The 22,476-nt window shown below is 33.7% G+C and overlaps 3 protein-coding genes across 7 annotated transcripts; 1 reads left to right on the top strand and 2 right to left on the bottom strand.

Moving 5' to 3' along the window:
* Positions 1-475: 475 nt before the first annotated feature.
* Positions 476-3,365, top strand: LOC127810027 (WD repeat-containing protein 26 homolog). The gene is made up of 3 exons (XM_052349245.1): positions 476-490; positions 1,892-2,527; positions 3,345-3,365. Exons 1-3 carry the CDS (start codon positions 476-478, stop codon positions 3,363-3,365), a joined length of 672 nt encoding a protein of 223 aa, XP_052205205.1.
* A 1,000-nt stretch (positions 3,366-4,365) lies between these two features.
* LOC127809111 (alpha-galactosidase 1-like) lies at positions 4,366-9,717 on the bottom strand. The gene is made up of 15 exons (XM_052347788.1): positions 9,337-9,717; positions 8,496-8,554; positions 7,484-7,540; positions 7,366-7,400; positions 7,166-7,269; positions 7,006-7,081; positions 6,028-6,086; positions 5,850-5,915; positions 5,671-5,754; positions 5,517-5,581; positions 5,336-5,418; positions 5,121-5,211; positions 4,992-5,041; positions 4,743-4,883; positions 4,366-4,644 (listed from the first exon to the last, which is right to left on the bottom strand). Exons 1-15 carry the CDS (start codon positions 9,525-9,527, stop codon positions 4,552-4,554), a joined length of 1,254 nt encoding a protein of 417 aa, XP_052203748.1. The 5' UTR covers positions 9,528-9,717; the 3' UTR covers positions 4,366-4,551.
* Positions 9,718-12,256: 2,539 nt separating this feature from the next.
* LOC127810400 (WD repeat-containing protein 26 homolog) lies at positions 12,257-21,872 on the bottom strand. Of its 5 annotated transcripts, none has more exons than XM_052349870.1 (5): positions 21,616-21,872; positions 19,869-20,703; positions 16,548-16,649; positions 13,674-14,309; positions 12,257-12,728 (listed from the first exon to the last, which is right to left on the bottom strand). In XM_052349870.1, exons 2-5 carry the CDS (start codon positions 20,655-20,657, stop codon positions 12,516-12,518), a joined length of 1,740 nt encoding a protein of 579 aa, XP_052205830.1. In that variant the 5' UTR covers positions 20,658-20,703; positions 21,616-21,872; the 3' UTR covers positions 12,257-12,515. The 5 variants fall into 5 exon arrangements, with proteins under 5 accessions (XP_052205830.1, XP_052205825.1, XP_052205826.1 ...); XM_052349865.1 differs by having other exon boundaries at positions 19,869-20,684; XM_052349866.1 differs by having other exon boundaries at positions 19,869-20,681.
* Between the last annotated feature and the right edge of the window lie 604 nt (positions 21,873-22,476).

Genomic DNA, 22,476 nt, shown 5'->3' with positions numbered 1-22,476 from the left:
GTAGTTTATTGCATAAAATATCTAAAATGTCTTCGAATTGCAAGGGCATTTTAGACATTTTATCTAGTAAGATAGATTTTCATTTAGAACTATATAGTAGGACTAACATACATTATTTATATTTTAATATCATCATCTGAAAGACCCTTGGAAAAGGGACTAGTTAGTCAAGTGATTGTGAGGTCCAACCATTGACTGGAGCTCCAAAAGGATTAAGAGAGAAGCATGTACTCCAAAATTTATGAAGTCCGATTATCATTATTTAATTAAAAAATCATTAAATATAACATTATAAAAAAAAGAGCTTTTAGTTTAATACTTGCTTGCAGTGTAAAAGCATGATACTATAAATTAGTATAATAGTTAGTTATGGTAATACATCTAAAACAATAAAATTGAAAGGAAAATGCTATTGATAAACCTTTGTGTACACTTTGGGTTACATAAAGGTGTATTAATGATAAAAAAGTCCCTCATGAGGCGCATAGAGGTGCGTGAGGCGCATGAATGCGAGAAAAAGAAATCTCAATGAATATTCTCAATCAATCTATTAATCTCTCTATTAATCTCTCTCTTTGTTGAAAATCTGAATTCTAAATTCACTAGGTGAGTTTGATTGCATTATCTAGAATTTAATTTTAGGTAATAATTGTCTAGAAAATAAAAATCACCCCACCTCTTTGGAAAATGAATTCTATGGAAAGAAACTTTAAATACTTGTACTATACACATTTTTTATAAAAAAATTAAGAGTGTTTGATGGCTTTCATAAAAAATATGTATAATAATTACATATTTTTTATGGTAAATATGTGTAATCAAAACCAACAAATAAAAACTTAAAATCATATATTTATCCAATTTTCTACATTGATCTCATCTGATATGTTAAGTGAAATATTAGAGGAAGGATTATTTGCATAATTGGTGTTGCTTTTTGGATGGCTGAAGAGTTGAAGTCAACAAGACTTCATGGTTTTGCAAAATCAATTAGTTGTATTAAAGGCAATGTTCTAATAATCAAAATTTTATCACTTTGGATTCATCTGTTCATTCCTTATTTTGGTGAGTTTTCATGTTGAAATTGGCATAAAAAAACATATAAGAGTTTTGCTTAATGATTTAAAGATTTCGTTGTTTGTATGTTTAAGATTCAATCACATTATTTAGGGTTCTATTATTGTGGTGCCCCACATGCACCTCAACTTTGTTACCGTTCTCCACCTTAGAGGTTCTGGGTTCACATGCTTTGTGCATATTCGCCTTACCCTGCCCTTCCTATCATAGAATAGAAAAATATTAAACACATAGCATATCTTAATCTTGAAAAGTTCAATAAGATTTTTTTTTTTTTTTTTTTTATCTTTTTAGCTCTTCAGTAGATGCAGTTTCGCATCTGATTTTACAGTTATATGGTTGATGTAGCATCAAATAGGCATATGATTATTGCCCATCTTTTGAGTTGTTGAGCAATGGGACATTTTTTGGTCAAATTTATTTTGCCTTTCAATGGAAGATAATGATGTAAAACTAGCTAGACATGCTTAACATATTCTGGAGAAACTCGTTTTCAATCTCATGTGGAATTGAAGAGGATTGCAAAAGTAGTAAGTTGAAGTTTTTAGTATTCCGTTAGGAACTACAACCTTTATTAATCAAGTATTGATATCTCGTGATTTTAGACAAGCATATGAAAGTAAAGTTTGAGTAAATTCATATTTTAGTACAGCCAGCTAGTGATCATTATGGATGATATTTAAGGATTAAAGATCTCAATCTTGCTTGAGTATAACTCTGCTTGTCATCGGCAAGTGACAGCCAAACTATTGATATTGTGAATTGTTCTGGCTTTCTGTCTCTATACTGATGGATATAGTTTTATGTTCCTCAGGTCAAAGATAGTAGTGGTGAAGTGGTATTGAAGCACAGATTAACTGGTCATCAGAAACCAGTGTTGACTGTTTCTTGGAGCCCTGATGATAATCAGCTCCTTACTTGTGGATTGGAGGAGGCCGTTAGACAATGGGATGTTAATTCTGGCGAATGTCTCCATATTTATGAAAGAAGACCTGGTATTGGTCTGGTATCCTGTGGATGGTTTCCAGATGGTAAGGGTGTAGTCTCTGGGATGACCGACAAAGGCATCTGCCTGTGGGATATAGATGGAAGAGAGCTGGAATGCTGGAAAGGGCAGCGGACGATCAAAATGTCAGACATGGCTATAACTGATGATGGGAAAAGGATCATAAGCATTTGCGGAGAAACTGCAATATTGTTGCTTGACAGGGAAGCAAAATTTGAGAGACTAATTGAAGAGGAGGAAATGATTACTTCTTTTTCATTATCAAAGGACAACAAGTTCTTATTGGTTAATCTCATAAACCAAGAAATCCATCTTTGGAGCATAGAAGGCGATGTAAGGATCGTCTCCAAGTATAAAGGTCACAGACGTACTCGTTTTGTCATCAGATCTTGTTTTGGTGGATTTGAGCAAGCATTTATTACCAGCAGGAGCGAGGATTCACAGGTAAAGTCTCCTTACTATTTAGTTTCAATTAGATCTAGAATTTTGCCACTTTTTTTAATTTTTTCTGTCTATGTCTTACTGCACCTTGGAGAATGGGACAGAGCAAATTAGGTGTGGCCATACATATCTCCTATCTCTTGTTTACTATATCTTGAGGTGTTTTATGGTCTAAGGGTTCAGAGGAGAAGTTTAGGCTCTACCATTTCATTGATTTGATATACTCATTTATGTACTGTTTTTTAGTTTAATTATTATTAAGGTTCAAGAAAGGTTTGAAAGTAACATGATTTGTGTACTTGTTTATTAGAAGAAGTTGGAAAGTTTCCTAGCTAGGCTCTCCTATCCTGTTGTAAAACTTAGCCAGGTAGGGCATATGTTCAAAGCATCAATTGGATTCCTCAGCCTGAACTTGGGGTGTTGGACCTAAAGCATTTTAGTTCACCACCATGACCGGAGTACCCAGTTTAAAGGATGTGTGAGAGCAGGTGGCTAATAATATGGCAATGTCCTCCAGAACTCGCTGCTTGTCAATCTAATGTCGCATCAATCAAGTTAATGGTGGAGGTGAAGTGACAACAACAAAGAATGTTTGAAAATTTAGCAAAATAATTACATCCATAACAAGTGTCTTTTTCTTTATTAAGAAGACTAGACTATATAAATTCTAATTTTAAGCTTAGCAAAGTAAAATATGTTAAATTAAATTATTTCTATATATATATATTGTATTGACTTGATGGGCATGACATGTGTACTTGGCGGCTTAAATGTCAACTAAAAAAAAGTTTTAAGTTTTTAGTTTAATACTTGTTTGCAGTGTAAGAGTATGATACTGTAAATTAGTATAATAGTTAGTTATGGTAATACATCCAAAACAATATGACTGAAAACAGCATTGCTATGTACATTGCCATATTTATAACATTGATACAGTGCGGTTGAATAGGGTAAATACATACTCCACCCTTTAATATTTAAAAAATAATATATTTAGTCTTTGATGTACAAAAATACGAAAATTTTGTATTTTAATTATTAAAAATTATTATTTTAAATAATTACAGAGATAGAACATGAGTGTGTGTGTATGAACACTTCCGTTTTCATGAGTGAAACATCACTTGAATAGCCAATTGACAGTATTTGAATAAGTTAATTAGTTTGTTGTGTTCTTTCAATAATTAAAAAATGTCATTTTTCCCCCAATGTGTAAAATGTCAAGATTTTGTATCTTATCTATTAAAAATTATTACTTTAAGTTCTTATCTTGCACAAAAGAGAATATAAACAAAATAAAGCACCATGAAACCGAGTTCAACAAAGAAAAAAGATGGAAGTTAGTTTTGTCGAGATACATTTTAATCTGATATGTTTTGTTAATATGGCATTTTTATAATACGACACTCTTTCTTTTTTATGTGATATAAATAACAGCTCTTTTAAATATTAACGTCTTACACATTAAAGACTAAATGCCATATTTTTAATTATTAAGAGAACATAACAAACTAGTCAATCTATTTAAATATTGTCAATTGGTCATCCACATGGTATGTCACTCACAAAAATAGATGCGTTTATACACACACTAACATTTCATCATGATAAGAACTTGAATCAATAATTTTTAATAATTAAAATATGAAATTTTGACATTTTGTTCATTAGAGGTTAAACGTCATATTTTGTAATTATTAAAAGTACGTTCTACCTATTAAACCCAATTGAATATAACTCATAAAATGGTATATTGGTATGTCTTAGGAGCATATATACAGATATATGTACGTGTATTCTTTACATGAAGAAGATCAATTGACGTGAAATTCTGTTCAGCGGGTAGAGAGAGCCTGGGGTCCCATCTTATTAACAAATGTTTATTTTTCTTCAGTTTCAAGTCATAAACAGACGTTATTTTGCACACATAACTACCCTTCTCAACAAACGTGGACGTGAACTACACAACTTGACATCAAAATTCACAATATCTACTGCAAACTGTATGCTGATCGAATTAGAATTGCTCAAGAAATAGGCTTCAAGACATACATCCTGCATGAATGAGGTTCCACAGTGGCTGTCAGGTTGCCGACGAATCGTGTTGTTAGAGTCTTGTGCTGCATGAGATGTGCAGAATTAGGAGGGTCACCTTACAGAGCAATACAGTTGCTTTCCTAATTCAAGTGTCAATAGAACCATAATCAGAAACTGGTACCTTCCAAAGGTCTCTTGCTTCGACTAGGCTGTTTCGAGGAATTCCAACATCATCCCAGCGGGCTGTGATGGCAATGCGCCAAGAACCGCGATTGACCAGGACTACAGCTACCCTATAGCGTGAAAGGGGACCTGCCCAAACCTGGTAAAAGAAATGAAAATTAGAAAAGAAGAAGAAGTTATATTCAAATAATTTGTAAACTAGGATGGAATTGGATGCCTCAGGAAGAAGACTTTTGTGAACTCTTACCTCAAGATCACCTTCCCATCTGACCTTTTTAGCTTGAACACCAAGTGGATCTGCTCAGAAAGAACAATGTCGTGATTAGTTCGCCCTCTAAAGAAACAGAAACAGTCATGTACATGAGAAATGGAATACCTTGGTTAACAGCAATCACCTCCTTATTCCCAATGATTTCCAAGGTCGCTTTTGATGCATTCCTCACGTCGCAGCCTATGAGTAGAGGAGCCTACAGCATCAGAGCAGCACAGGTGAACACCAAAGCAGGTACCATTAGAGGAGAAAGAAGGGCTACTGCTGTCAAGTAGAGCATATGGCTGTCTATGTAAGAAGAGAAACCTCCCCCCTAATACCTTGGAAATGGCCCATATACTAAAATGGACCTTATATTCTTCGTGGGTCATCCCTCCATTTCCCACCTCAAGCATGTCAGGATCTATGTACAAAAAGGCATGATTGTGAGCATCTCATATGCAAAAGCTTCCGTATCATATATTTTCTGGTAAATTACTATGACTTAGGCAGGATACTAACCATTCCATCCGCCAGGCCTTGCATACTCAGCATAAACCTCATTCATGTCAGCTCTAGAGACCATACTGACAAAAAACCAAAAAGAATGGATAAGAAAATCTATGCACCACTTCTCAGAAAACAACTACTAACTACAAGAAGGAATGAAAGCTACCTTTCCCATGTATCAGCAATATCGCCAGTAGTTCTCCAACTATTTCCAACCTTGGCACCCCATAAAGCCGGGTGCATGTCTCCCCTAACAGAAGAAGAAATATTTGTGAAACCAACAAGAAATATAACAATGACCTTATCAAAGAGAGGCAAAACCATAATCAGTGAAAACAGAATCACCATTCACATAGTGAGAAGAAGATAGGACGGCCTGCCTTCATTAGAGCTCGAGTCATTACAGGATACCTAAAGGATGCAAATAAATGCAGAAAATATGTAATAAGTCTGATGATTCAAACAGGTTCCTGGATAATAAACTGATGATATTATCATGTTAATGCAGAAATCATTTTCTTACCGAACAGTTGGCTTTGTGCCATCATTGTTACAGTTATCATACTTCAGATAATCAATACCCTGTTAAACAAATATGTTAGTTCATTACTCAATCAGAAAGTACAAAAACACATTTGCAGCCCATCCAAGGAGACGTGCCTGATGCGGGTTATTTGCAAATGGCATTATGGTGGATGAGACGAAAAGGGTTAATACTAAGCTGAATTATGGGGGGACCACTTGAAAATATAAGTTAAGAAGGCACAAAATCAAATATATGGAATATAAGTTTAATAAAAATTGAAGTGTGGATGATGTTATTGTGAGAATTAACTTCAAGAAAAAACCAATACAGATATGTCAGACCAGTTGTCTGAAAAGACAGAAATTATTAAGGATGTTGCATGCAAAATTAAGGCAAGAAGATCAAACTGAAGAGGTGCTTCTAGTATTTTATGTGATTGTAAAATCCCCTTAAAGCTGAAAGGGAAGTTTTATTAGATGACTATAAGACCAATCTTTTTATATGTACAGATGTTGGGCAATTAAATAGAAACACAGCATAATTGAGTTAAGGATATTATGATGGATGTGTGACCATATAAGAAAAGACAATTAAAAATAAAATAATCAGTAATAAAGTTGGAATGACTCCTATTGATGATAAGATGTCCGAGAATGCATTTAACATGCTTTAAACATGTGAGGCAAAGACCAATAGATTCATCTTGTGAGAAGAGTGAACAAAAAAGTAGAAGTTCATAGCAAAAGTGGCAGAAAAGGACCAAATATAACTTCAAGAGAAACTCATAGATACGACACTCAATACAAGGTCTTACATAAGATATAGTCATCAATAGAGATGCAAACTCGAATCCATATAGCAAACCCCGCCAAGTTGTATTAAAGCTGGATTCTGATTGTTAAGTTTATGTATTCTTATTAAAACAGACAAATTTATAGCATGCTAATTCATAAACATAATTTCTAAAGATCATACCCATTTAGCGAATGTTTTGGCATCCTGCTCTTCATGACCAAGTGAGCCAGGCATTGTTCTGCTACATGTAAAATAACTGCAAAATGAATTGGTCCAATACATATGTTACAATGGCTTAATGGATTATCTATTTAATAATCCAACCATGGAATCCAGTTACCCAGCATCCGAGTAGATTCCCAGCTTAAGACCTTTACTGTGAACATAGTCTGCAAGAGCTTTAATGCCAGAAGGAAATGTTGATTTTTTGGGAACTAGTTCACCCTGAAATTGACATCCCAGGTAGTATGAGATATAGATATTTCATACGGACTTAAGTTAGATTTCACTAATGACGAAAAGGGGTGTGAACAAGCAAACCTTGTCATTACGTGCAATTTCTGCCCAGCAATCATCTAAAGAAGCAAATGATGCAACATTGTGTCAGTTCTTGAAACAACAGAAAAGAAGAGAATGATAAATAAAGATCATGATGTACCTATATTGACATATTTGTAACCAATTTTAGCAAGACCGGTTGAAACCAAAGCATCAGCTGCAGTAAAAAAAGGTAACAACTAATTAAGGAAGAATTTATCCATTTGCAGAATAGAAGAAACTAATGGGATACTGTTTGCAGCTAAAAATCACATTGATAAAACTTACTTAACAAGCTTACCTTGCTTCAAATCTACTGATACCAACAGCAATACTAATACTAGTAATAATAATAATAATAATAATAATAATAATATGATGATGATGATGATGATATGGATGCTATCACAGCAACACAGTGAGATTATTAGAAAAGAGAAATAGCAAGAGAAAACACCATGAATATATAACAAAATATACTAACAACATTTAGCCAACTTAAGTTTTTCTACATGACAGACTACCTTCAATAGTCCTGGAGAGGGGATGGAATAGAACTGGACAAAATGGCATTCTTCTAGTTTTGAGGAGACATTAGTAATAGAACAGAAATGGATGGAAGCACTTATCATCCAAAGCCCTATTTTTTCTCCCCCCAAATTGGGGGAAGATGGAATGGAAATGGGTGAAAATACTCCCTTTCCTGTTTTGGCAACATTAACATAATAGTTTTTAGAAGTTTAAATTTGTCCTTAACTTAATCACACTGCATCTCTTCGTTAAAAGGGTATAATTTGCTATTTAATATCATTCTCTTCCACCCATTCCCATTGCTCTCCCAAGCATGGAGAGACATTTTTCATTGCTTTCCACCTTATACTATCCCAAATGAGGAAAAAAACATTGATTCCACTCAAAGACAATGTACTTACTGGAGGAAAAAAATAGAGAAAACATTTTACATTCCACTCCACTCATTTTCATTCCATTCCATTGCTGCATTTCTCCCAGGAAAACCCTCGATAAATAAATAATAACGATAGATATTAAAAGTAAAACTATTAATAACATAAAAAAAGAATAAGATAGTAAAGTAGAAGGTAAGAGGATGATCAGGGGTATAACAGACTTACCAGTTTCTTTGATGACCTTTTCATTAATGTTGCAATAGAAGTGATTCCAACTATTCCATCTGTCATTAAGATAGATAGAAAAAGTTATCACATTTGCTCTTTTGCCTCTCATAACAAATACTAGGATTACTTCTCAGTTCATACAAACAAAGAAAAAGGTAATACATTTGCATTTTTAGCCGTCAATAAAAGAACCAGGATTATATTCCCTGAAAAGTTAATGTTACGTGTTCCCACTACTGATATAATTGTTGTTGGAACATTTTCAAGATTAATGAAACACTTTCCAAAAAGATATCTACTAATGAAAAGATATAAATGGTTGTTAAATAACTACAAACTACTCATAATAGTCATCATTCTTCATAAAGGAGTAGTTAATTAACTAACGGCCACAACTGCTTTTGGGGTTATTCTAAAACTTAAAACTCTTCATCAAAGATGAGTTACTTGGTGATTATTCAGTAGTCCCTATTTTTCATGAAAGGATACATAAAAAGGTTAGTTATATTGATGACTATTCTAGTAGTCACATCTTTTCATTGAAAGGTATCAGGATATGTAGTTAAGGTTGTGATGGAAGTATTAAAAGAAACTGATTATATTATACATGAACAGAAGTCATACTTTATAGCATTAACTGCAGATTTGCTATTATAACGAACATCGAGGAGCATACTTGTTCTCCACAACAACTATGGCGACACCCTTGTCCCTCTTTACTTATTCTTAGATCTTTTAATACATAAAATTGGAATAAGGTAGGTACGCAATCGGACAAAATCACACTAACACAAACATCAGAGAGAGAGAGAGAGAGAGAGAGAGAGAGAGAGAGAACCCCATTGGAGGAGTCATGCCAAGGCCATTAGCGAGCAGATCTCTTCTGGGAAGGTGGTTATTTCGGGGGATAAACCGAGACGAAACACACTCAACCCTAGTGGCCGCCATTAGTACTAGCAACAGTAAGAACGGTACTAGTGCTGCTGCTGCTGCTTCTAGTTGCTGCCCTCTTCCTCTGGGTGCCATCATTGTTCTTTCTTGATGGATAGATCCACTAACAATAATATCTATCTATCTGCTGCTACTAGTAGTAGTAAAGTAGGGTGCATATATATATATATATATATATGAATATATATGGGCCACCGCTTGGTGCTTGCTTCGCTGAGTGTTTTGAGTCAAAGAGCCTCACTCACTCATTGACTCGGTGCTCTCCACTCTTCCAATGCTAATGGATGAATGAATTCTTTACCCCTTGTCAATAGTAAAAGGGATACGATGACCCACCATTTTTTCTTCACTCTTCTTTGACTGTTTCCTTTCTTTTTATAATCTAACGTTTTCTATCTAGAATTAAGGTAGTTGTGATTCAGGCAATTGTTAAGAAACCTTATCCATCGTCTTCTCTCTTTCTTTGGAATAAAATAACAGCTTTTTGATATTAACAGTTGATCATTTAAAATTTAAAAACAGAAATTGAAACCTTATCCACTGCCCTTTCTTTGTGTGTTTCATTTTTGGGTATTAAATAGGAGAGAGTTAAACTTTGATTTACTCAAATTAATTGAATCAAATCGATTGAATTTGTCATCGGTTTGATTTAATTAATTTTTCTTAAAAATTCAGATTTTAATTTTTTAGATATTAATTAAAAAACAGTGGTGATATAAAATTTAAATAGAGTTTATCTCCAATCCATGGCATGCCAATGTGTTTATTATCCAAACACATGACAAATTGTTATAGCTTAGGCTATTTGAATATCAAATACATAACTATTGGTAATTTAAAATTTAAAACAAGAGAGTTTACCTTCATCACCCATGAGCTGTTTACCATTTAAACACATACCCAATAATGATAACCTTTTCATATATTAAATTCATAACACGTTTAAAATAAAATTTATCTTCATTATTCATCATGTATTTAGGTACTAAAAAAGCTATAATACACGAAAACATTTTAGGGGTGTGATTTCAAAAATTATTTCTAAAATGCTAAAAAATACAAAAAAAAATATATATATTTTCGAGTCTTTTCTATAATTTTAAAACTATTTCATAATATTAGAAAAACATCAATCGTTTCATAATATACTTGTCGCACGCCTCAACTATTGTTGTGCCTACTCGCACTGCCTTTCACACCACCTTTTTATGGCTCACACACCACCTTATTATGGCTAACACACTTGTGCCTCTAATCTTCCCTATTACATCGTGACAACTCAATTTCTTCAATTTTTTTCTTGCGTCGCACAACCCTCTTTCTTTTATAATTTTTCTTTCAACCTTTATCTCTTATTTTTTGTATCTTTCAATTTCTTCTCTTGCCTTTTTTCACTTCATCTTCATTTTTTCCTTCCAATTTCTTCTCTTTTTAATATTAATCTTTAATTAATTTATAATTTCTTTTAAAGCCCAATTAATTACATTTGTATCCTTTGCTCTTTTCCTAAAAGAAATTTAAATGAGAATAATGAAGTGGAGGAACTTTTATAAATTATATTATGATTAATTTTTTTTAAATTATTATTTATTTTTAATAAATAAGTCATGATTCATGAACGATAGAACTTATATTTTTATTTATTTGAATGTATTTATAGAGTTTATGTTTATTTTTAGATTGAATAACTATTTTTTATAATTTTTTATATTAAAAATCATATTTATAAAAATATTCCTATATTTTTTTATTTACGTATTTTGCTTTGTATTTTCATTTCTTACTTTTTTTAAAAAAATATATATATTTTTATTTTTATTTCCTATCGTTTTATGTTTCTATACAACCTAGCATTTAAACATTACATTTGCAGCTTGAGTACAAATTCATTACTCCTTTTCTTTTCTTTAATATTAAATTTATTTGATTAAAATTTCAGTGTATTATGAGCTAAATTCACTAAAGTAGTATTTATTAATTAAAATATGAGATAAAAAAAATAAAATATAAAAAATATTTCAAATAAAAGTGCATTTCATTATATTTATTAAATTGTATTTAACAATTCTTAAAAAATAAATCACGTAACTTTTTATTTAAAATTTTTTAAATAAATTTATCTCTTTTCCCCTTCAAATAAATTTATCTTAAATTTTATAAATAAAAAAAATACTCTTATACCCCTCAATGCTTCAAAAAATTTAATAAAAACCTTAAAATACTTTACATTCTTATTTTAATTATTTATATTTTAATTTTATTTTATTATAATTTTATCTTACTCGTTACCGTTGCCTAGGTGTAAAAGTGTCTCCCCGCCCTTCCTTTTGGCACAGCACAGCCTTACAAGGGAGGTAACATTATCAAAAAAATATATATATATATATAATCAAGCATTTTAGAAATAATATTTTCTACAATATTCTATTACTTTGGAGCTAAAAAGTGAAATTCTTCACCTTAAAGGTCTCTCAGTCTCTCGCAGCTCAACCCTAAAATTTCTACAAGAGAAGTAAATTACGGAATCTAACAGTGAGATTCGAATACGAAACTTTTGATTGACTATATAATAACTAGAATTCAAGACTCTTTGGGACCAACACATGTATAATCTCAATCGCTGGGGCTGCAATATTCTATTACTTGTTCCATATAGCCAGACCAAGGGAAGGGGAGAAGCATTTACAAGTAAAACAAAGAAATGTACCACTGCATATGCATAGAAGACAATAATCAAAATAACCAACTAGATTTCATAAGAAGAATGTGGAGTACCTTCTTCTGTCATATGATGGAGAAAGCAAACAAAGAGAAGTAAAATTTTTAAGGTGATCTGTATTGCACTAGCCCGACCACAACAACCCAAGTAAGCATATAAAAAACCAATGACAATTGAGTTACAAAGATTATTGGCAGATAAGCAGGCTGTGCATAATTGACATGGTTTTTGCCTGCTTCAGCTGCCAAAAAGAGAAGCCAGTGAAAAGGGAAATTTATACAAATTTAAATAAAGCTCGAGAGTGAGTGGCCCTCCCCGAATCTACCATGAAGAAGAATTCAGCCAACTCAAGCTCTTCCATTGCACAGGTGAACGATTCCATTGCTGTGGGTCCCTACGGACCTCAGATCATCTAGACCCCATATTCGGATTGTATGATCATCGCTAGCAGAGGCCAACATGTGTGGATTTCTTGGATTCCAACTAACACTGTTAACCGCTCCAGAATGCCCAGGCAGCGCTGATATCAGTTCCCCGGTGCCTCTATGCCATATGTATACCTACACAAGGTTTTAGAGAATTTGGTAATAGTTAATGATTGTGCATTATACACAATAAGAGAGGGGCTTCTCCTTCTCCATGTCAGTAGCTTGCCTTCTCCATTCAAAGAGATCTGTTTTTAGGTCATGCTCAACTGATTTGACAAGCTCACTCATAGACTAAGTCATAATCAACTAGAATTTTAAGCCGCCAAGTACACGTCATGCCCATCAAGTCAATACAAAATATATATATATATAGAAATAATTTAATTTGTCATATTTTACTTTGCTAAGTTTAGAGTTAGAATTTAATTAGTCAGTCGAATCTTCTAATAAGGAAAAAGACACGTGTTATGGATGTAATTATTTTGCTAAATTTCCAAACATTCTTAATTGTTGTCACTTCACCTCCACCATTAACTTGATTGATGCAACATTGGATTGACAAGCAGCGATTTCTGGAGGACATTATATTAGGCACCTGTTCTCACACATCCTCTAAACTGGGTACTCCAGTCATGGTGGTGAACTAAAATGCTTTAGGTCCAACACCCCAAGTACAGGTTGAGGAACCCCATTGATGCTTTGAACATATGCCCTACCTGGCTAAGTTTTACAAACAGGATAGGAGAGCCTAGCTAGGAAACTTTCCAACTTCTTCTAATGAACAAGTACACAAATCATGTTACTTTCAAACCTTTCTTGAACCTTAATAATAATTAAACCAAAAAAAAGTACATCAATGAGTATATCAAATCAATGAAATAGTAGAGCCTAAACTTCTCCTCTTAACTCTTAGACCATAAAACACCTCAAGAGATAGTAAACAAGTTAGGAGAAATGTATGGCCACACCTAATTTGCTCTGTCCCATTCTCCAAGGTGCAGTAAGACAGATGGATAACATTAAAAAAAGTGGCAAAATTCTAGATCTAGTTGAAACTAAATAGTAAGGAGACTTTACCTGTGAATCCTCGCTCCCGCTGGCAATAAATGCTTGCTCAAATCCACCAAAACAAGATCTGATGACAAATCGAGTACGTCTGTGACCTTTATACTTGGAGACGATCCTTACATCGCCTTCTATGCTCCAAAGATGGATTTCTTGGTTTATGAGATTAACCAATAAGAACTTGTTGTCCTTTGATAATGAAAAAGAAGTAATCATTTCCTCCTCTTCAATTAGTCTCTCAAATTTTGCTTCCCTGTCAAGCAACAATATTGCAGTTTCTCCGCAAATGCTTATGATCCTTTTCCCATCATCAGTTATAGCCATGTCTGACATTTTGATCGTCCGCTGCCCTTTCCAGCATTCCAGCTCTCTTCCATCTATATCCCACAGGCAGATGCCTTTGTCTGTCATCCCAGAGACTACACCCTTACCATCTGGAAACCATCCACAGGATACCAGACCAATACCAGGTCTTCTTTCATAAATATGGAGACATTCGCCAGAATTAACATCCCATTGTCTAACGGCCTCCTCCAACCCACAAGTAAGGAGCTGATTATCATCAGGGCTCCAAGAAACAGTCAACACTGGTTTCTGATGACCGGTTAATCTGTGCTTCAATACCACTTCACCACTACTATCTTTGACCTGAGGAACATAAAACTATATCCATCAGTATAGAGACAGAAAGCCAGAACAATTCACAATATCAATAGTTTGGCTGTCACTTGCCGATGACAAGCAGAGTTATACTCAAGCAAGATTGAGATCTTTAATCCTTAAATATCATCCATAATGATCACTAGCTAGCTGTACTAAAATACGAATTTACTCAAACTTTACTTTCATATGCTTGTCTAAAATCACGAGATATCAATACTTGACTAATAAAGGTTGTAGTTCCTAACGGAATACTAAAAACTTCAACTTACTACTTTTGCAATCCTCTTCAATTCCACATGAGATTGAAAACGAGTTTCTCCAGAATATGTTAAGCATGTCTAGCTAGTTTTACATCATTATCTTCCATTGAAAGGCAAAATAAATTTGACCAAAAAATGTCCCATTGCTCAACAACTCAAAAGATGGGCAATAATCATATGCCTATTTGATGCTACATCAACCATATAACTGTAAAATCAGATGCGAAACTGCATCTACTGAAGAGCTAAAAAGATAAAAAAAAAAATTCTTATTGAACTTTTCAAGATTAAGATATGCTATGTGTTTAATATTTTTCTATTCTATGATAGGAAGGGCAGGGTAAGGAGAATATGCACAAAGCATGTGAACCCAGAACCTCTAAGGTGGAGAACGGTAACAAAGTTGAGGTGCATGTGGGGCACCACAATAATAGAACCCTAAATAATGTGATTGAATCTTAAACATACAAACAACGAAATCTTTAAATCATTAAGCAAAACTCTTATATGTTTTTTTATGCCAATTTCAACATGAAAACTCACCAAAATAAGGAATGAACAGATGAATCCAAAGTGATAAAATTTTGATTATTAGAACATTGCCTTTAATACAACTAATTGATTTTGCAAAACCATGAAGTCTTGTTGACTTCAACTCTTCAGCCATCCAACAAGCAACACCAATTATGCAAATAATCCTTCCTCTAATATTTCACTTAACATATCAGATGAGATCAATGTAGAAAATTGGATAAATATATGATTTTAAGTTTTTATTTGTTCTATTATTGAATTTAGAATTCAGATTTTCAGCATCTTGTTTTAGTAAGATTTGATTACGTTTTATTTTTAGTAGGATTAGTCTTTAGCCCATAAGTAGGCCTTTATGGATGAAATCAAAGAGAGATCAATAAATTGATTGAGAATATTCATTGAGATTTCTTCTTGAAGTCTCTCCTCTTCCTCCTCTTCTTCTCTTTTCTCCAACTTTCTGGAATTTTTCCTTCGTTGTCTTACGTCAAAATTATCCTGTAATTTTAACTTAGAAGATGGGAGAACACCCAAAAATATGGTTTAAAAAACTGAAAAGGAAAGACCTAATGGGAGTGCTCCTAAAGTGACTATGGCTGGTTTTACAACATATCATATACAACCGGACCACAATCCCAACATTCCATCAAATAAAATGATATCTTTCACATTAGGCAATAAGCTGTTGTGAAAAATAAGTTTTCCAGCAAATCAATCCACAGAAAATGGAAAACCAGAAAACATGTTCAAATACAAAAATTTTCTAAAGAGAAAATGGAGATTTGGAAATGCAGTTCTCCAAAATTGAACTGAACTTAGAAAACTCCGATAATGAGTTTTCGAGATTTTCCTTACTAATTTTCCTAAGTCATCTCCATCTCCTTCTCTAGCACAAGTTACAAAAGAAAAACCTCTCTCTTTGTCTCTCTCTCTCTCCCAACAACATATGTTCCAATTTTCTGGATTGAAAATTATTTTTCTATACCTCTACATTTGAACATGTTTTACAAATGTTATATGGAAAATGAAAACTAGAGCTATATAGAAAATAGGAAACATTTTCCGCAACTAAACTACCCGTTAGAAATTCTAGAAAGAGATAATATTCATGTTTTATGAAAAAGAAAAGAAAACAAGGGGAATATTCAATAAAAAACCAAATTCATCAACAGAACTTGGTATAGAAGTATTCATATGACTAACACAGATATTAGAACTGATTTAATACTTCAACTACATTATTTTGTATAAATTATTGGAGTATGTCACAATAATTGAAACCTTAAGTGTGGTGTAGACTTATATTTATCCTACACAGGAGGGTTCCAAGTCATTCCAGAGATGCACAAAATTTTGCATGGTAGCGAAATTAAGTGCACGCATAAAATAGCGAAAAAACAACTACCTCCCAATAACTGAATATAAAATTTACCTCCCATATTATTGCTAATTGATCCTTGGATGACGAAGCCAAATATTTCCCATTATGAGAAAATTGCAAAAACCATACTTCATCCTCATGTGCATGGAGTACCTGTTACATTAAGATGCAGAAGATGCTTAACAGAAAATTTAAACAAATACCAGAAACTAATATGCAATTGATTTGACGTACAGATGTATCATTAAATATGTTATAGATGAAAACTTAGATTCAATATATTACTGCAAAAATTGCACTTCCATCACTGAGCGGTTGCAAAAGGTTATGTTCAGCTTATTAGCACCTTCAAAATATTAGGAAGCAAATCTAAACTAGATGACATATGAGCATTTATGATATATGAGGCACAATTACAATAAACACCTGAGATCTCTTGGGAGGCTTGAAACAACAAAATCACAAATCAATCGGATTTATGCCTAGGAGATTAATAATCAAAATAATCTATCTAATAAGGAGACTACTAAAAATGTATTGAGGAAAAAAAAGAGAAGAATTTCATTTAAATGTTAAATGTCAGATCCTTGGAGAAGCATACAGTAGTCACTATAGACTTGAAATGATGGGCTTAGAAATAGATATACTATAGTGATACAAAATCTTGTGTGATCATAATAAAAACAACTTAAGGATAAATGCCATAATGATACATACTAAAAAAGGCAAACCCAGTGGCCAAGGTTTTGGGGCTATGGGAAAAGTCAATTGTAGGCAGCCTTACCCTTGCTTAGCAAAGAGGTTGTTTCCTAACTTGAACCTATAACCTCCAGGTCACAATAGAGCAACTCTACCACTGCTCCAAGGCTTGGCTTCAATTGAACATACTAAAGTGATAAAAAAAATTGTAGGATTGATATATACAACAACATATCAAAGACTGAGCAATTTCCCTACCTAGGATCATCAATCCATCACAATGATTGGGAGATTGATGCTTATGTGACTTATAGTGTTAGCACAAGGGGGCTCAATATCATAATGGAACAGGTATACTAGACAATGGGAATGCTATGGACTGTGTATGTTGAACTATAGAGATGTGGTTAAGATTTTGTTGGTGGGGAAGAGAGGAGGGGGGGGAGCATGAACAAGATCGCTTATACACCCTGTTATGAAAAGGTAACTCAACAAATTAAGGGCAAGGGGATGGAGGAGGGAAAAATTAACTTGGACTGCAGCAAGCAAAGCCTTGATGCATTATTGTTTAATTAAATATATTCTCCATAAAGCAAAAAGGGACAAAGAAGTCATTATAGGCTATCCCAATGATTTGACAAATGAAAATTCTGTTGAGTGGAGTTTTATGCTGTTTAGCATTGATGTTTGATCACATATATCATTCGATTGGTTGACCACTTATGAAAACAATCTTCAATTTTTTGGATCAAGAATAACTAGTCTCTATTTTTCAAAAGCTAATCTCTCCCTAAATATTATGTTTTTAAGAAATAGTTTGGTTTACTAGTTTGTTTTGTTTAGTTCTTAATACCCTAAATCAGCAAACATAAGAGTAGGAGAAAGCAGTATGAATATTGGCATCACGACAAGAAAGGAACACCACTAGTTAACCGCCTCTAAGGTAAACTTGTAAAAATAGACCTAGATGAAGAAACTGGAGGAACTGTTAAAACTGGCAGTACTGTTGGTACACAGTAATCACGATATCTTACTCAATCACAAAACATACACAATCAGAAAATAAATGAAAGACATAATTGAAATAAAGAAAAGAAAGATCAAACAACAATCTTGCACATTGATTTTTACCCTGGTTCATGCCACTTAAATGGCACTACATCCAGAAACTCCACCGAGAGAACAATCCACTAAGAATGAAAGAATTAGTACAATGGAGTCATTCACCCTCTCATAGAACCCGAGTACAATTCTCACAAAAGAATCCTAAAACTATTCTTCTCACAGCTCTCTCTCTTTTTCACTGCACTCGTACACAAGAGAATAGAATGATTGTTTAATTGATAATCACAACCAATCCCCTGCCCTCATATTTATACACTATGGGGTGGACCAACCTAGGAATATAACCGACTCTACGAAAGTCTTAACTACCCCTAGCATATCCAGTTAATTACAGAAATGCCCTGCACACTAACTGCTACTCAATCATCATCCTTGACTCCTCTGACTTCTTCTAAGCTTCCAGCACACTTAACTCGGGCAAAACATCAACAGGAACAGTGCACATGTAATCCAAAATGGTAAGAAAAGCTCATTTTCCAGTGAAGTAATTACACCAGGGTAGAAAATAAGGCTTCTTAAAAAAAATTATCCTTAAATGCTTCTTGAACAGCCCGCTATTCTGATGAATAGAAAGCCAACACGGCATTAGATAGGCTGCCTTCACTAAGATAATAGTTATCAGAATAAACCTGGATTACTCAAACCCTCAAAATCAAAAGGATCATTAATCAAAATGAAAAAAACAGAATATTTCCTTAGGATGATAAACAACTGAGTTCTATCAATAGTAAAGACTACCAAGCCTGTGACACAGAAGAGTAGTCAATAGTATACAGTGGGAATTGTCAGCTACAGCTGAACATGGATATGAACTTACAGCAAACCATGATGCATAAGTAATTGCATATGAATGAGAACATTGGGTTCTGAAGAAAGTATAAGAGCTCACAATTTTTACTGCATGATTCACAGGTATCTATTCTCTATCTCCCAATTTTTCCAGCAATGGATTAATGAAACCACCTCCCCCCTATCCCCCTCCCTTGGGCAATGGACCCTTGTTGTGCCAGCACTGTCAGTTTTTCACATTAGTATATGCTCATGCAGAGACCAGGCGCACTACTAACGAAAAGGAAGGTTCTAGCCACGCATATTTTCAAAGAGAAAACTTACTAATGTGGAAACACACCAAAAGAATTCACACTCAAACAAAATATATGTGAATTATTATTTAGGTCGCTCATTTATAACAGATTCACATAAATAATTTCAACCAGAAGCTATTCTGAACAGGTATTTCCATAATCTACAAAGAAGTGTCTAATCAGATTAATAAAGGCACACTCTAAACAATTACATAACTTTCCATGGTTGCACAGACAACATTTACTCCTTTGCACACCCAAAGACCATAAAAGAATATCCATATCATGTCCAGTATTAAACTCAACATTGAAAGTTTATGTTATTGCAGTACTAAAGAAGAAAAAAACAAATATAAACAGGGGAAACTTTAAGGAGAAACTACCTTTTCCTCTGTAAGTAAACCAGTTGCATAAATAAAATAAGAGCCTATGCCTATATATCTTGAAGAAAAAGAAACCTAACCTTTAATGTCCGAGAAGGAATCTGATTTTTTCCACAAAGATGGTCTGACAATAAGGATAGCTCACTGTCCGGAGTATTGTGGAACACGCAATTATGTCTCTGCACATCAAGAGCCTGCTCAAGAAGATGTTCCAACCTTCTTTCAGGAATCATAACTGCTGCAGGAAGCAACTTCCCCAATTTCTCCAGAAATCTTGATCTTGGATTTGCACCAATATTATCATGACCAAATACAACAGTCTGGGAAGGTGAGATAATGCAGGAAGCAAGTTCATGAACCCGTTCTGTATTAAAAGAAAGAGGCACAATCTCATTCCTTAGAGTACCTAGAGCATCCATGAGTTTTCCCTCTTTTAAAAGCTCTAAAAACTTCTGTTCTAATATCAAGAAAGATGCTGATTTCACAATTGATTCATCAGAAAGACCAATGGTGTGTAATGTTTTCAAACTTTCACTCCATTTTCCATCCAGCACTTGTTGCATAAACAAACTTACTGCTGACGAATGCAACTGTATCCCAGATTCCTCCTGCAGAAGAGCCCCAGTCCTGTCATATCCAAGGGAGTATAACGCCCTAGTTATAATTTTGACAAATTCATTCTTCTTGATAACTCCTTTTGGACCAACCCTTTCTCCATCTCCTTGGGAGTATAACAGTCTAGCCATTGAGTCTCCCAAAGGGTTAGATATGGACTCTGTATAAGATGAGTTGTCTAATGATTTTTCAGATTCTCCTGAAGGAACTTTAACACGTTTCAAAGGTGGTTCAGCGTCTTCTATACCTCCCATGAAATGCCAGATTTAGCCCATGAACTTCTAGATAAAAGCAGACAAACTACAAACGTTTAGAAGAGAAACATTTGTGCCCAATACGTCCACATTGAAAACCTTATATAAAGGAATGATTCTATGCATAACTTAGCCCACACAACAACTTGCAACCAGCAATGAGGCATCAAAAAGGAGCACAAACCATGAAGTTAGAGAGGAACCAACATGATTAGCATACACCTAACAGGAAATAGAATGTAGCAAAGAGCCAAAGACGGTGCTTCTCATCAATCTTGTCCTAAAGTTCAACTCCATTCAAATTTGACGTCCTATTTTACTGTTAAACTAGAAAATCAAGCTTTAGATGGAACAATATTGCAAGAAAACAGTACAGACATGATAATTACTATTGGATATTGGAAAAACTAAAGGGTATGCATATGCAGTTTTATTTCATTGTAGAAGCATAAGATAACGAAGGTTTTTAAATATTGACCAATTCATACGGTTTAATTATAGCTTTCCAAAAGAAGTAGAAGAGGCTAGAAGCAATTAAAAATTTTCTACACAACAAAACATGAAATGAAAAAACCAAAATCCACCGTAAAAAGTAAAACTAAAAGTTCGATCATAGTTGATATCAAAACCTGTAGCTTCACGCTTTATAGTGAAAGAATGAGACAAATTAAAACAAATAACAAGGAAATCTTAATAAAGGGAAGGCAACAGCAATGCCTGACCAGGATTGGAAACAAGAACCAAAAAATTCAATCTTTATGGCTACGTAACACATAATACGGAATGGTGAGGCCAGAACCAGTTCTTCAAGAAACAAAAAATAAAAAAATTAAACCCAAAAAAAACCCTAAATCATAATCAGAGCAAACCAACAGGAACAAAATACTGCAAGAAATGTATTCCAGAGCACAGAAAAAAGGCATTGAAAGTTGCAATCTTCGCCCCCGGAGAATATTACCTAAATACCTGAGAGCATTAACGAAAAAGGAAAGTGAAAGTCAGGAGTAAAGTCCTCGAATCTACAAGCCCAAATGAACAAATAACGGAAAATGGAAGAGTATGAGCGAGCGATTGTCGATGGAGAGAGCGAGAGATTGATGTGTTGTGGAAGGAAGGAAGAGAGAAATTGCGTACAAGCATGAAGAAGATAAGCGCCGAAAGATTGTACTGCGAGGGTTAAAGGATATGCGAAATGTGTATATATAGATATGTATCATCTGTAATGATCCCGTATTGTCTGCTCCCAAATACATACATAATCATCTGTCCAATACTTTTTGCATTATTTCATAGAATATATTAATACATGAGTTTTTTTTTTTTTTTTTTCATGAGTGAAACTCGAAATGTTACTCAATTACTATGAATATTCAATTCACATTCATCTCACTTTCTCTAAAATGTACCGTTTACGTTATCCATGATTCTAGGTGAACGAACAAATTTATCGTGAAATAAAACTCAAAAACAAGGTCCCTCAAATAAACATAATTGATTATAGGTTTTTGCATATAAATAAACTTTAACCCACAATTTTATAGTATCACAAACTCTAGATCACTTGCAGTGGCCCATGTGTGTTATCGTAAGAGACTTTGTATTATTTTAAATGTTAAAGTTAAGTGTTTTAAGTAACAATTTTGTGCTCTTTTTTATCTACACTTTTTGATGACAAGATAGAAATTTTGAAATTCTTTAAGTTTTAAGTTTAAAATTTATCGTCTACATGGAATAAGATTTTTCCAACTTAATGTCGATTTGCAATTGGTGTAACTTGATTGTTTATAATTTGTAATATTATAGAAGAATGTTAATTGAT

This window comes from Diospyros lotus, chromosome 9 (genome assembly GCF_014633365.1).
Source record: "Diospyros lotus cultivar Yz01 chromosome 9, ASM1463336v1, whole genome shotgun sequence".
In the NCBI taxonomy this organism is placed as follows: Eukaryota; Viridiplantae; Streptophyta; class Magnoliopsida; order Ericales; family Ebenaceae; genus Diospyros; species Diospyros lotus.
Note: the sequence above shows the minus strand (reverse complement) of the source record. Positions and strands in the feature narration are given on the sequence as shown.